The 14822-nt window shown below is 39.6% G+C and overlaps 1 protein-coding gene across 1 annotated transcript in view; it reads left to right on the plus strand.

The window, feature by feature from the left end:
• slc1a7b (solute carrier family 1 member 7b) overlaps positions 1 to 14822 on the plus strand; it is a 64784-nt gene that overhangs the window by 19809 nt on the left and 30153 nt on the right. Inside the window, exon 2 of the mRNA XM_034706659.1 lies at positions 6912 to 6991. Within this exon, the coding sequence (XP_034562550.1) occupies positions 6912 to 6991 (80 nt within the window). The remainder of the gene's footprint in view (positions 1 to 6911; positions 6992 to 14822) is intronic.

The following is a 14822-nucleotide window of genomic DNA, read 5'->3' on the forward strand; positions in this document are numbered from 1 at the left end:
TTACGAATTTTTGCTCAAACAAGGACATTACTGACTTGACTGGCATGTGGGAACACTGTAGCTGTTGGCTAGGAGGCTCAAAGCCCGCCTCTTTACTTCACATTTTGGTTGAGTTACACATTTCCAATATGGCTGCTGCTGTGAAATTTTAAATTGTTTTAAAATCTGCATTTGTTTTTTGGAAGGGATCTCGCAAACACCCTATCAGTGTCTCGTGACCCCTCAGGGGGGGTCCCAGCTCCCACTCTTGGAACCACTGATAGCAGAGATAACGTCTGCTGGACAAACTTTGGATTGAGGCTGCTTAACAGTGTAGTCTAATATTGGCAGATTTCCACTGAGTCAAAGCTAAGTCAAAGTTAAAACAGTAACACAAGGAAAATGACAAACGCTGCAGTACACTGTGTGAATGCTAAGTAGGATGAATCATTAGACACAGATTTGTGAACTGTCATTAGACAAAGGCACAGAGATAACGAAGACTTCTCCACCTGAGCCATTTATTATCAGGTTGACTGTGAAGGATTGCTGACTGTGAGTTGTTTCAATTGAAAATTATGCTATTAATCATTCAAGACAAACTTGAATCATTTCACTCATTGTGTAACGTCCACCTCTCAGTCCACATCAAAAAGAGTCCAGAAACAAATCAACATCAAACCTAAATGAGCTCATTCATCATGTGACTTATATCTTATAACATGGGGTAATAATTAAACTCACTTTCATGTGGTATATGAGACACAGAGTATGTCATTTATCAACGTGATTTCCATCTCCACATGATCTGTTGACAAGTGTGTCATAAAAATTACACTTTGAATCACTGCATCCTTAAACACTGGTCCAGTGGCAGATATCCCAAACCTCACAGTGACCACAGAGATGACTTGAGAGAAAAGAAGCTTTTTCAAGCTCTTGGTTCGTGGCCAAGTTCATTTTGACAGAGGTAGGATATGAGGCCAGGCTCAATGTAACAGCACGGCCGATAGAGAACAGCTGTCCTCTGTGGCTCTGGAGGGAGGCCAGCATTAAACCCGGTAAATGCGGAAACAAACACACAGAAAGCCTGCGAGATCTGCAGACTTCTGCCAAACTGTCACTCAAAACTCCTGAGCTTTTGAAACATGTCAACACAGTTTTATTAGTGATGTTTTGTAGCTCACTCGCACTCTTTTCAAATGATATCTTACCTGCTTATACTCAAAACTCAAATCATAATCATAAGACTGCACACTTTCAGCAAGGACAGCATGTTCATTGTTGTGATGATTTGTTTCCTTAACACAAATTGAATTTGTGATGATAAAAAGGAACAATCCCCACCAAGGTTTGACTGTCTGACTTCTTTCATTATTTCTAGCTTTCTGCTAGCTTCTTTAGAGGGTTACACAAATAATCAAAGCAAAAACATTCCACCTATGCAGGTCTCTTGCGAGTCCCACCACACTGAGTGTTAGCAGCCTGAGACTGGAATGAACACCTTAATCTTGTTCTTCTTGCTTTCAGAGCGTTTCAAAGTTATTTGAATTTCATCTCCTGCTTTCTTTTTGCTGACTGATCCATACGTCGCAGAAATACGAGGGATTTACTTTATGCTCAGGGTATTTTTCTCCCGGTTAACAATTTGACTCTGGTTGTTTAGATGTTGCCTTTGGAGTTGCAGAAGGACTGTGTTTTGTTTTATTCCCCCTTATAAAGCTTGCAGGCTTTATAAGGAACAAACCATATACTTTACATACAGTATGAAAAATTGATGTTTGAGTCAAGCACTAAGTAAGTTAAAATGACATATGCATATTTTTATGCACAATAATGGGTCCCCTTTCTTCTTAAATGAAATCCAGATGTTTTCTCGAAAATAATGAAAAGGTCAGCTGTTTCTGGTCCAAACATGGCATGAGAACCATGCACAGATGACCTTTGCCTCACAGGATGACCTCTCCTGAGCCAAAGGTGAACCTCTTTAACCTTAAACTGATCTGTAAAATATAGTCTATGAAGATAACTGTTAAACCCTTGTTTTGTTTTTTTCATTTGCATTGACTGTTAAATAGATCATATTTAGTTCAATTTAAACAGGACATTGTTGTACACTCATACATGTATTTTGATGGTATTTCAGGTAATGTAAGTGGCTAAACTGAAGTCATTTTAGGCCAAACATTTCACAGCAGTCCTTGAGATGATCCCAGGAACAAAACACAAGCCCTGTTTACACATGCTCTGCTCTCCTGAAAATTCCCAGATATTGTCCAAGTGGACTTTATCTGAAATTTTCCTCCAAGCTCGGGGTGAAATGTTGGTGTCGAGTCAGGTTGAGCTAATTTGTGACCACAACTCATCATTTAGGTCAAACAAAGATTTGCTGATAAATACTCTGAACTGTTTCTCTGTTGTCCATATTCTTTTCAGTTGTTCTGAATTGTTGTGTTTGTCTCAGGGAAACATCCCTATGTAATGACTTCGACACAATTTGCACAGGACTCAGCCCAGACATTTATAATCTACAAACATCACCTCACATCAGTAACACTTTCATGCTTCTAACAAGATATGTACTTCAAGTCATACCTGAAATGTCATACCTCTACTTTAATTTTGTATAATCATACACCTACATTTTGCATGCATTTGTTTCAGATTCATGCTGACTTATGATTCAATACAGATATCTTTGCATATCCATACAAGGTGTCACTATGGATGTCACAGGTATAGAAGAGTAAAAGAGAAAGTTGATTTGAGTTCTGGTCACTCACAGAGAGAGAGACATTGTTTTGGGTTGTTCTTTAATTCAGTCTTTTTGAAACATATCACATAGTGTGGCCTCTGTTATGGTTTATTTTGTCTAGTTATGTCTTACACCAGCATGTGTTACAATGTACCCTGGTAGTGGGTTGTCATGTATTTGACATCAACTCACAAGGTCTAGAATATTGTACATTGCAACAAATTTTGGGTAGTTAGTACAGCAACTTAAGACAAAAGAAACCCTTATGTTTGCTTAGTTACTTTTCAAGACCAAACTTTACCTACAGAACTCAGGCACTAAGGATTCTATGAAAAAAATATCCTATCCTACGGCTGGTGACCTATTTTTGCTATGACGCATCAGTACAAGAGTGAGACTATTTCAAAATCAGGTAACTCTCCACAGTGCCTTTAAATAGAAAAGAAACATACAGAACAGGAGCAATGCGGTATTTCCAGCACAGTAGGCAGACCATTATACTCTAGGGTGCTTTGAGAGTCACCTCTTGTTTTTTGTTCAATTTGCATAACATGAGTGACCCCTTAAGATGTGCAGTCCTATTGTGAATTTACAACTGACTGAACAGAATATGAAAATGTTTACAGATGCTTGAAATTGAAAGTCATTTTTGAAGCGTCATTTTAAATTGCGTGACCTATAATAAGTTATTCCTCCACCCCAAAAAAAACAAAACAAAAGAGTTATAGTTTTGTCATTCCGATAAACTAAGAGTGAAATCTGGTATGAGATTTAGGAACAGCATGATACAGAAGGAAAGCTTGAACAGTTTTATCCAAGTCTATTAAGGTACTTCCTAAAATTTCTATGCAGATGACATTCAACTGTACTTGCCTTTTAAACTCCAAAATGTCTCTAAGAGTGTGAATTGTATACAAACTGGGTGGCATATAATATTTTACAACTGAGTTTGGACCAAACTGAACTGCCCCTGATCATGTTGTCCCTGTGTTTTAGAGAAGATTTGGTTCTTTATCCTCTGCTGTTAAATCTGCTCTCCGCAGTCTTAAGCCTCGGGTCCACAGGTTGCGACGCGTTGCATAAAGTCTGCGCCGCGCTGCATAAAGTCTGCGCAGCCAATTTGTTCCATTTTTTTGTCAATGCTCCAGGGTCCACAGGGCGTGCTGCGGTGCGTCTCAGTACCCTCGTGCCACTCTGCCAGAGATACGCTTCGCATCTATTGATGTGGGCCGGGCGCTGGAGCCATTTAAAGATTGTTTGGATCAGAAATACTCATCGATCATGGATGTAAGCTACAAACAGCCACATTTCCGTGATCCATGTCGACTACAAAAGGACTTTAAGATGATAACTGTGTCAGAAGGTAACAGGACTTTAAGATGATCACTGTGTCACAAGGTAACAGGACTTTAAGATGATCACTGTGTCAGAAGGTAACAGGACAACAAAATAGAGCCGAATTATTCATATTAAACTCATCTAAACCTGCAAAAACTAAACTTTACAGTTAGGCAGCATACTCAGTGATGATTAAAGCACAAAAGTAATGGAATTCTATCTAGGTTAGCAGAAATTCAACCACAGAAAGGCTCTGTAACCTGTTGTTTGTATGTGGTTCTCTCTATGCTGGACACAGCTGGTCCTGCCTGCTCTGAGCTGGCGCTACGCTCCAAACACGCGTCCTGGGGACCAGGGCGCAAGCCCTCGGACGGAGCAAAGCCGTGTCGCAGCTGAACACGGTGCACACATATCCTGTGGATTTTTGGGGTTAGTGTCCAAGTGGGCCAGGCCATTCCTGTTTTTATCATTTAAGAAATATAGCCAAACTCCAACCTTTTGTGTCCAGGGCTGAGCTGGAGATGATTACTCATGTTTTTGTGTGCTCTCTGCGGGATTATTGTAACTCTCTTTTCACATGTCTTTGCAATGCATCCCTGAGCTGCCTACAAGTGGTCCAAAATCCTGCGGCTAAGCTGCCGACAGAATCATCAAAAAGGTCTCATGTTACACCCATCATTGTGTCTTTGCACTGGCTTCCAATCAATTTCAGAATCCAGTTTAAAAGTCTTGTTATTGTGTTCAGAGCACAGCATGGTCAAGCTCCTGTGTAAATCAAAGAGCTGCTGAAGCCTAATAACTCCAGCAGGACTCTGTGGTCCTCAGATCAGGGTTTGTTGGTTGGGCCTCATACCAGGCTCAAAACTAAAGGGGGTGCTTTGGAACTGTCTCTCTCTGGATCTGAGAGCTGTGGTCCCTGTGGACATATTAAAAAATCACTTGAAGACCCATGTTTACAGTAGCCTTTGTTTAATCTGTCTATGTCTGCTTTTATGTAATTTGTCTGTATTGAATATAATCTTTGTTTTTGCTATTTAATAATTTAAAGTGAAGCACTTTGTGGCCTCTGCCCTTGAAAGGTACTTTATAAATAGACCTACTTACTTATAATAAGAATGTTTCAACATGGTGCTCTTCATCAGGTGATCATTTATTGAAAAGTGCACTGTACTGTACCGTTATTATATGCATTAATTTTCACACCAACTGTCTGATAGGCGCTGTCAACTATACAAACTGAATAGAAAGCAGCCAATCACATCAGCACTAATGACTATGACAGTTTATGCCTGAGTGCCTACGTACAGCCTATAGGCAAAGATGAGTAGTGATCAAAGCATGTGGAATTGATGGGCTCTATTTAAGTCTGTGTCAAATGAACAGTTGCAGTCTCATTCACACCCCGGGGGCTCCATTGTCAAGAGGCACATGGAAGAGTTTTCCACTCCTTTTCAAGTTTGGTGTGAACTCTACCTCTGAGAACCGAGTTTACTGTAGACTTTAACCAGAGCTTTTCTGGAGATGCTTTGGCCTTGGTCAATCCTTTACTGAGCCATGGAACATTTTTAAATCACAGCATGATTAATGAAGAAAAAGAACAAACTTTTCTCTCCCATCTTCTGGGAGGAGATGCAGCAAGCTTGCTCATTTGCTGCTCCTGCAGTGTACAAGACATCCTGACAATGCTTCGTTCCTGCTCATTAATTTCTTAAATTGCAACCTGTTCCTTTTTGATTGCAGCCTCATGCCCCTCCGTATTATGACAGTTAGTGAAGCCAAATTAAATCTGTACGTGATCCACAGTTCCATGTACAGGGACACAAAATATCCTGTTTTGTTACAGTCATCACAACCTCAAACTAATGTTCTTCAATAGCAAGTAACTTTTGTGCCTGCATCATGAATTACTTGAGACAGAAAGGGCACGAAGTTACATCAGGTACAGAGGAACAAAGTGTGCATTAAGGAGGCCATGAGTGGATAGATGGATTAAAAACAGACAAAGGACCTTAACTCATGTCTTGTCATTTGTGTTACCAAAAGGCAATGTGACTTATTTAATGCAACTGTTTTGGTGGCAGGTGGCATCGTGGTTCAGTGGTGGTCGAATTCTAGCTGCGGTCTTTCCATGCACATTTGGGTTGCTTTGGGGTTCTCTGACTACTTCCCACTGTTGAAAGCATGTTAAGTTATGTTACTCTAAGTTGCCTTTGGTGTGAGTGTGAGCGTGTCTGGTTGTTTGTCTGTCAGCCCTCTGGTGTTGTGTCCAAAATTTTTACAGCTTGGATAGACTCCAGCCCCCTGCAACCCCAAATGGGATAAATGGGTGTGCAAATGGATAGATGGATGTTCTGGTGAGGTTGAGGCACCAAAACCTTCATGGTTATTTATAGGAAGATGTCATACTTTGGACACGAATAATAAATGGAAATGGATCTGTGGTTTTTTGGTACGACAGGAAAAACTTCCTACTGGGTGAAAGAGAAAATCTTCTCGGTAAACTGAAAAACCAGGGGGGAGAAGTTGTTCAATGACCTCTCGTTATGTTGTGAATTGCTTTATAGTGTTTAATTAATGTGAAAAACCACTAATGTTAATGATTTTAGTTATATTTCTATCTATGTTGACAGGAAGGACCTTTATTCTGAAGTACCAGGAAGTAATACATCATTGAGTTGTTGTTGCTAACTTAATGTTGGGATAAGAGGTTCCTTTATACAAGTACTTAAATATACACCACATTAACTGTATGGACTTGCTTTCTGTTTATTTGACAAAGTGATATTAAAATTGTTGGTTAATGAACTGTAATAACCAATGTTTTGTTTCTCCCCTGCAGGAGGTGAAGTACTTCCAGTTTCCTGGAGAGCTGCTGATGAGGATGCTGAAGATGCTGATTCTGCCGCTCGTTGTGTCCAGGTATAGATGTCTGTCTCCAACACTTATTTATAACTCTCTCATAACACTGTCCCATTCCACTTTTTAGCTATAAGCTTCTCAGTAACTTTCAGTTTGTGTTTGTGTTTTATGTCTTTGTGGATCCCATCCAGCACGTGTTGGTAGTGTTTTTCTCTCTACTGTCTTTCAGCAGCCACATATAACATTAACTGTGAGTCTTTGACCCTAACCCATTCTAAATCATCATACAGGAATGGTCAATCTTGTTGATGAAGGTCTTGTTTGCCTTTGTAGTCACACAGGCAGTGGTATACATTTTAAATCTGTTTCATGGCCATCTTAAAACTCCTAACAGGAGCTTTAATGCTGCTGTGCATTCACAGCAGGTTGAAAAATAATTGCGGCCCAATGCTACAAGCAAGAAGATGAAAAAAATGTAATAAAGAAATTTAAAAAATCAAATCCCACACTTTAATCCAATTTCACTTTTGTCACTGTCAGGATGCAGTGGAGTGGGACACAATTGCTGACTGGGAGTGGGGGGGTTCTGAAATTTATCCCAAAGGAATAACCACTAATATCTCAAGCAGTGAAAAGGGAAAAAGATAATAATAATGACCAAGAAACAACCAACACTGAACTGGGGTGAGGCAAAATTAACCACCGGAAAGCAAACTCTCAGGGAGAGCTTGGAAAAACTCTGACAGGAAACACAAAGACGGCCCAAGGGGCTTTAAAGGGTGAACAGAAAATGCTTGGGTGACAAATAGGCCTAGCAACTACTGTACTATAGACGTAAGAAACTAGAGACTTCTTTCTAAAAGATCTTCTGCAGTTTATACAGACACTTTGATTGTTCATACAGAGAAGAAACCTCTCACTATTTCTGAAGGTGAGTCAATGGCTGTGTTTGAAACCGCCTTCTATACTAGCAGTACGTACTGATTTGGCCAAAATTCAGTATGTAGTAAGCAGTATGTGAACAAGAGCAAAATCTGCAGTATGCAAAAACTACCTGGATGTCTACTGATTAAAATGTCACAGTATGCATTGGACCAGTCTGCCTTCCGTACTTTTTCCCGCAATGCACAGCGCTCATTCTGCTTTCTCTTTTTCTTTTTTTTGACGGGGGGAACTAAGTTTGTAGGTGCTGTGAAAGTTATTAAATTACATTAAAACCACTTCTTAACTTTTTAAATCATTAGTGATGATAAAGAAGGAATTTATCTATCAGTTTGGACATTGTTTACTTCTGCTTTCCGAAATCGGGTATCCAGTGACGTCTGGCTCAGCATACTGCAGAACAGTACCTACTGCCTACTACATTCGTAGGTAGTATGTAGCAGGCCGTTTCAGAAACAGCCAATGAGTCAGGACTGCGCACTGACACTCACAGTTATAAAAAAACTACCCACACCTGGTCTAATCAGGACCAATCAGCCACACACACACCTGACTCTGCTCTGGGATAATTCGCCCATGAAACTCAAAAAGTAGCAAGAGTGAACACCCCATCACAGTCACAGTCTGATAAAGGTTACTGCAAATACAAGACAGCACTTTGTCTGAATAGTTTTTAAAAACTCTACAATATTCAGGGCTGCAACCTTTGTAGATCCAACTGATTTAAATCGAATTTGCTCAAAGAATACTCAATATGAGGAGTTTTCTGTCACTTCAGGAATCAAACAAAGAATAAATCATGACATTTGTATCTTCTTATGACTTAAACTAAGACTTATTTCTCTTTATAAAAAGCAAACACGATTATCATGGTTAGAGATTACTCTGTAGTTCTTCTGAGATGACTGTCACAACTACCACTGCTTCAATGTCCAGAGTTAGAAATGAAAGCATTTTCATTTGAGGAAAGCAATGTTTTTTTAGGCATTACATTTTGTGTTTAACTGCTATAATCCCATTATCCAGCTTTGAGAAACCGCTGATTATCTTCAGAACAAACGTGGTGGTGACAACAAGAACGTCTTACCTCAGAGGACACAACTAAGACACCAAGTTTTGTCTTTTGGTAATAAAATAATTAAATATAGTCAGAGCCCAGGACATGCTTAATATTTGCTGTTGCTTTCTTCTCCTGTTGCTGGAAATGAGGTGGATGCAGCATATCTGCAACATGATCGGAATCAGAATCAGAAATACTTTATTTATCCCAGGGGGAAATTCAGTCATTACAGTTGCTCCTATACACAATAATTAAGAATATCAAATAATATTAATAGAAGAAAGTAATTAATAAAACAAAAATACAAATACAATGAAAATAATGATACTAAAAGTATGTATAGAAGACAAAATAAGCTGTTGTCATTTAAAATAATGAGCCTGCAATATACCAAAGTGGTTTCATTTTCTTGTGTGCATGTAAACGCCATATCATGAATTTGATCAAAACTGGGGCAAGTGTCAACCAGGATACTCAAGTCTGCGCACTCAGAAAGAGTGAAGAAGCAGGATCACATCTTTGGACCTCAAACTGTGCCTGTTCTAAAGTAGTGTAAATATCTACCAAACTGTCAGCAGGAGTGTCTGAAGTCTGGAGAAGACCTGAAAAGAATCCAAAGGCTTACAGGTCTTCTAACTCGAGGTAGTCTCTTTGTGTTTGTGTATTTAAAGGGCAGTGGTTGTATTCATTTGAAAATATTATATTAGTTTTTGAGGGGGTCTTACAATACGAACATATAGTACTCACACAGGTAACCAATACACACAAAAAAGAAAAAGGACAAGTGAACTAAACAAGGTTGAGAGCATTACACAACACATAATGTTTAGGGTAAAAAAAAAAAAAACATGTATAAACAGTATGAAGAAAGAAAAGTGATAGTGGGAAAAAAAAAAAATGCAGTGGGGCAAAAAAGTATTTAGTCAGCCACTGATTTTGCAAGTTCTCCCACTTAGAAAGATGAGAGTGGTCTGTAATTTTCATCAGAGGTACACTTCAACTATGAGAGACAACATGAGAAAAAAAATCCAGGAAATCACATTGTAGGATTTTTAAAGAATTTATTTGTAAATTATGGTGGAAAATAAGTATTTGGTCAATAACAAAAGTTCAACTCAATACTTTGTAACATAACCTTTGTTGGCAATGACAGAGGTCAAACGTTTCCTGTAAGTCTTCACCAGGTTTGCACACACTGTAGCTGGTATTTTGGCCCATTCCTCCATGCAGATCTCCTCTAGAGCAGTCATGTTTTTGGGCTGTCGCTGGGCAACACAGACTTTCAACTCCCTCCACACATTTTCTATGGGGTTGAGGTCTGGAGACTGGCTAGGCCACTCCAGGACCTTGAAATGCTTTTTACGGAGCCACTCCTTCGTTGTCCGAGCGGTGTGTTTGGGATCATTGTCATGCTGGAAGACCCAGCCACGTTCCATCTTCAATGCTCTCACTGATGGAAGGAGGTTTTGGCTTAAAAGCTCAAAATACACAGCCCCGTTCATTCTTCCCTTAACATGGATCAGTCGTCCTGTCCCCTTTGCAGAAAAACAGCCCCAAAGCATGAGGTTTCCACCCCCATGCTTCACAGTAGGTATAGTGTTCTTGGGACGCAACTCAGCATTCTTCTTCCTCCAAACACGACGAGTTGAGTTTTTACCAAAAAGTTCTATTTTGGTTTCATCTGACCACATGATATTCTCCCAATCCTCTTCTGGATCATCCATAAGCTCTCTGGCAAACTTCAGACGGGCCTGGACATGTACTGGCTTAAGCAGGGGGACACGCCTGGCGCTGCAGGATTTAAGTCCCTCTCGGCGTAGTGTGTTACTGATGGTAGCCTTTGTTACTTTGGTCCCAGCTCTCTGCAGGTCATTCATCAGGTCCCTCCGTGTAGTTCTATCGAGGGAGATTATCAATGGTCTTGTATGTCTTCCATTTTCTTACAATTGCTCCCACAGTTGATTTATTCACACCAACCTGCTTGCCTATTGTAGATTTAATCTCCCCAGCCTGGTGCAGGTCCACAATTTTCTTCCTGGTGTCCTTCGACAGCTCTTTGGTCTTGGCCACGATTATTTGGAGTGTGACTGTTTGAGGCTGTGGACAGGTGTCTTTTATACAGATAACGAGTTCAAACAGGTGCCATTAATACGGAAACGAGTGGAGGACAGAAGAGCTTCTTAAAGAAGAAGTTACAGGTCTGTGAGAGCCAGAAATCTTGCTTGTTTGTGGGTGACCAAATACTTATTCTCCACCATCATTTACCAATAAATTCTCATTTTGTCTCTCATAGTTGAAGTGTACCTCTGATAAAAATTACAGACCTCTCTCATCTTTCTAAGTGGGAGAACTTGCAAAATCAGTGGCTGACTAAATACTTTTTTGCCCCACTGTATATATATATATATATATATATATATATATATATAAACATACACACACATACATGTACAATCAGGAGGTCTTGTTCACAACAAAGAATACTTAAGAGACAAATACAAACAGTCAATATTAAGTGGTCTGGTCAGCAGTCATAATAATAAGAGTGCTAGGATTTATGATCGAATTGGTATTATGAAGGGGTTTTAGTATGTTATTATGGACAGGTGCAGCTTGTTTATAAGGAAAGTATGACATAAGAGAGCTGTTACAGTGACAAAGACATGTTAATTGGAGTTGATTGTGTGTGTGGTTTTACAAGACGGTCTAAGCAGAGTGGAGAGTGCTGCATAAATGTGAGAGAGGAAAACGTGAGTCATCGCCTAGACGACTTAAAGCTAGATTCTGTTGAAGTATTTATCCACTATGTAGCAACTTTTCAAGCTGTAGTGCGTCTATTGATGGATGGCAGTGATTTTGGAAGCACTTAGAGTGAAGCAGGGAGAAGGGAACAGGCTTTAGAATTGTCTGATGTAAAGAACAAGATATGGATTGTAGCTCGAGGCTGTACATAACAGTGCTGAAGGATAACAACTGAGCTTGACGAACAAGAATGCCTTTACAGGGGCAGGTGGAGGGTAAAAAAAGAGCTGCACTTTCAGTTAGAAGAGCAGAGTTTGAGACCTCTGAGGGACCAAGTCAAAAGTGAATATCATTAACTGATAAAATAATCTTTTGTTGATGGCCTTGTTTGCTTTTTTTAAACCATAAAGATATATAGATTTTAATTTCACTCTGTTTCTCAATCAGCAAAAAACTCCACCGCAGCTTTAAAGCTGTATACATTTTCATTAATAGAGTTTATTGTTTTGAAGGTTTTGTCTTTTTTGTTGTTGTTGTTGTTGCTAATGCCTTGCTAAGGAAGCGTATTGCATTCACATGAGAAAAAGTTGTCTTCTGTTTTCCTGAATTAACGAGATAATTACCTTGGAATTAGAAGATTACTTTTTTCGAACAAAAAACAAATTGGGTCTGTTTTTCGGAATTAACGATGTACTGCTACATCAAAATCCCAACAGCACCTGAAGGCCACACAAGGAAATAAAGATGCCCCGGTTATTTAGTTTAATCCAGTTTTATTTACTTTGGGTTTAAGACATTGGTATTGTCTTTAAGTAACATAGATGGTACTCCCAACTTTGCGCAGGCACCTGAGGACTTTGCACTTGTTTAGACGTAAGGCCCATTGTGGTCTGATGGACGTTGCAGCATTTCTCGTGGATCAGCTGCACAGATATAGCATGCTTCATGGATATAAAATGATGCATCTGAAATGCATTCAAGTTGGCTACGTGGAGACTCAAGAGATAATCAGATAAATGCTGAAAATACTGGACCCCAGGGAGGGCAACAAAGGCGCTGGTTATCTTGTTAATTCAGAAAAACAGGACAGATTTTTTTTTCTCTTGTGAATGCAATACGCTTCCATACTTTACTGCTGTAGTATTTTGGTCATTTGTTATCATCTCCCTGCATAACCCTGTCACATTCAGCCTCATTTATCAGGTGTAGATCTGAGCGCAGAATTGGTCTTATGACAGGACACCTGATTTATAAAACATTCGTATCTGACTAATCTCAGCGTATGAATGATCGGGTCTTGATAAATGTGGCGGCTGAAAACAATCGTCATTTAAATATCACGCCCCTAATTATTCACGGCTCATCCTGGATCACCCACAGAATTTTGACATGGAGGGCCGTGCTGCCTGAAAAGAGGCATTATGGGAGTCAGAAAAACCACGTCGGGATGAAAAACACTGCAACAGCGTGGGTTTGAAATCTGAACTCCGGCTGAAGTTTAAACATTTGATTTATAAATTCTTTGATAAAAAACGAACTTATTCATCCGTTATATGAAACTTTTAGAAGCTTTAATATATCGATGGCCAAAGTGCAAAACCTCCTATCTGAAAATTTGACATGTGCATATAGGAGGTGTTGTGCCTCAAAATATTCCCAGCAAACGTGATTGGAGGTTTTTGTCAGGTGACTTTTCTGTCACAATGAAGGGTGGGATTACCTTGGAGACGGACTGAAAATGTGCAGCCTTCCTTGTTCTCATCATTTAAAGTGAAATCCGCAAATCAGCAAATTATGCAGATAGGAGGTTTTGCATTTTGGCCATTAAGTAATTCTTTATATTCAGGGGGAAAAATGCAGACCTTAAGATCGCTATTAAAAAAAACATGTGGCCGCTCTCAAAACAATGTGCGCTGGAGACCCCATTCTGAAACTGTCACTGTTCTGTAAGGGGAGAGCGATAGCACTTACTGGGTCAGGGCAAAAGGGGCACAGATGAACCTGCGCAGATGATGACAAATATTCAATATTGTAGACCGCACACTAATTAACCTACCAATTGTTTCAATCAACTCCAACTGTGATCACTTTGTAACACGTAGCCTGGGCAAGAAACCGCTTGTGCGCAATTCATATCATATCTAATTCAACGATCTAAATATTAATCTTTGATCCTCTGTATGTCTGTCTAAAAATGCACTGGACCAGTACGTGCTAATTCTCCGCCACAGACAGATTTACATTGCTGCACTGCGCTCAAAACTGACATGAAAACTTGCGACCTCGGATCAAGTGGCGTGGGATTTGAGCGTATATCCTCCGATAGATAAATGCCGACCTTCGCGTGGAAATGGTCGTTCATCCTGTTTTCAGTCGTAAGCACGATTGATAAATGAGTGCCACTGTGTTTATCTGTCTCACGTAGCACTCTTCACAGATTTTGCTTTTTAAAGAAAAAGAAAAGAAGATTTTAAAGTTCATGTTTAACTGAGACTTTGAGCAGTTTGACAAGACTAGTGATGAGAATTACGGCTTTTTTCAGAGATCCGGTTCTTTTGGCTCGGCTCATCACAAAGAGCCGGCTTTTTTCTGCTCCCAAGTGGCTCCTCAGAATTGTTCTTCTTTAAATGAATGTATTACCTAAAATAACGTAAAATTAGTTACTACGGTAAAAAAAACATACATTACGTCACTTTTTTATTATTTATAAATACGATGGATAAACAGTTCTAATGTCCATGACCTGGATGACTGAAAACCTTCACAGACACTTCTAATGTGCCCTCCTGTTGGTGTGCTCACTGTGTTGTTTGTGTCTGTAACACCTCCCCTACCTGTTCTGCTCAATGTAGACACGAGATTGGTCAAGACACCTCCATATCTTGAACAAACATTGAGGCTTTAACAGAAAAAGACGAGAAAAAAAAGGAGAAATTGGCTTCCAATTAGAAGCCGGCTCCTACCATCCACCTCAAAGATCCAGCTCGTTCGCAACCGACACATCACTAGATAATACATGTATCATGTTTTTATTACAGACCTGAAACTCAGACACTAAAAAATGTTTAAACATTTTAGAGCCTCTTATTGAAATCTAATACTTGACCCACCTTAACGAACTCTTGAGCTGTTCTTATGTTTGTTAAC

Source organism: Notolabrus celidotus, chromosome 2, assembly GCF_009762535.1.
Source record: "Notolabrus celidotus isolate fNotCel1 chromosome 2, fNotCel1.pri, whole genome shotgun sequence".
Classification (NCBI taxonomy): domain Eukaryota; kingdom Metazoa; phylum Chordata; class Actinopteri; order Labriformes; family Labridae; genus Notolabrus; species Notolabrus celidotus.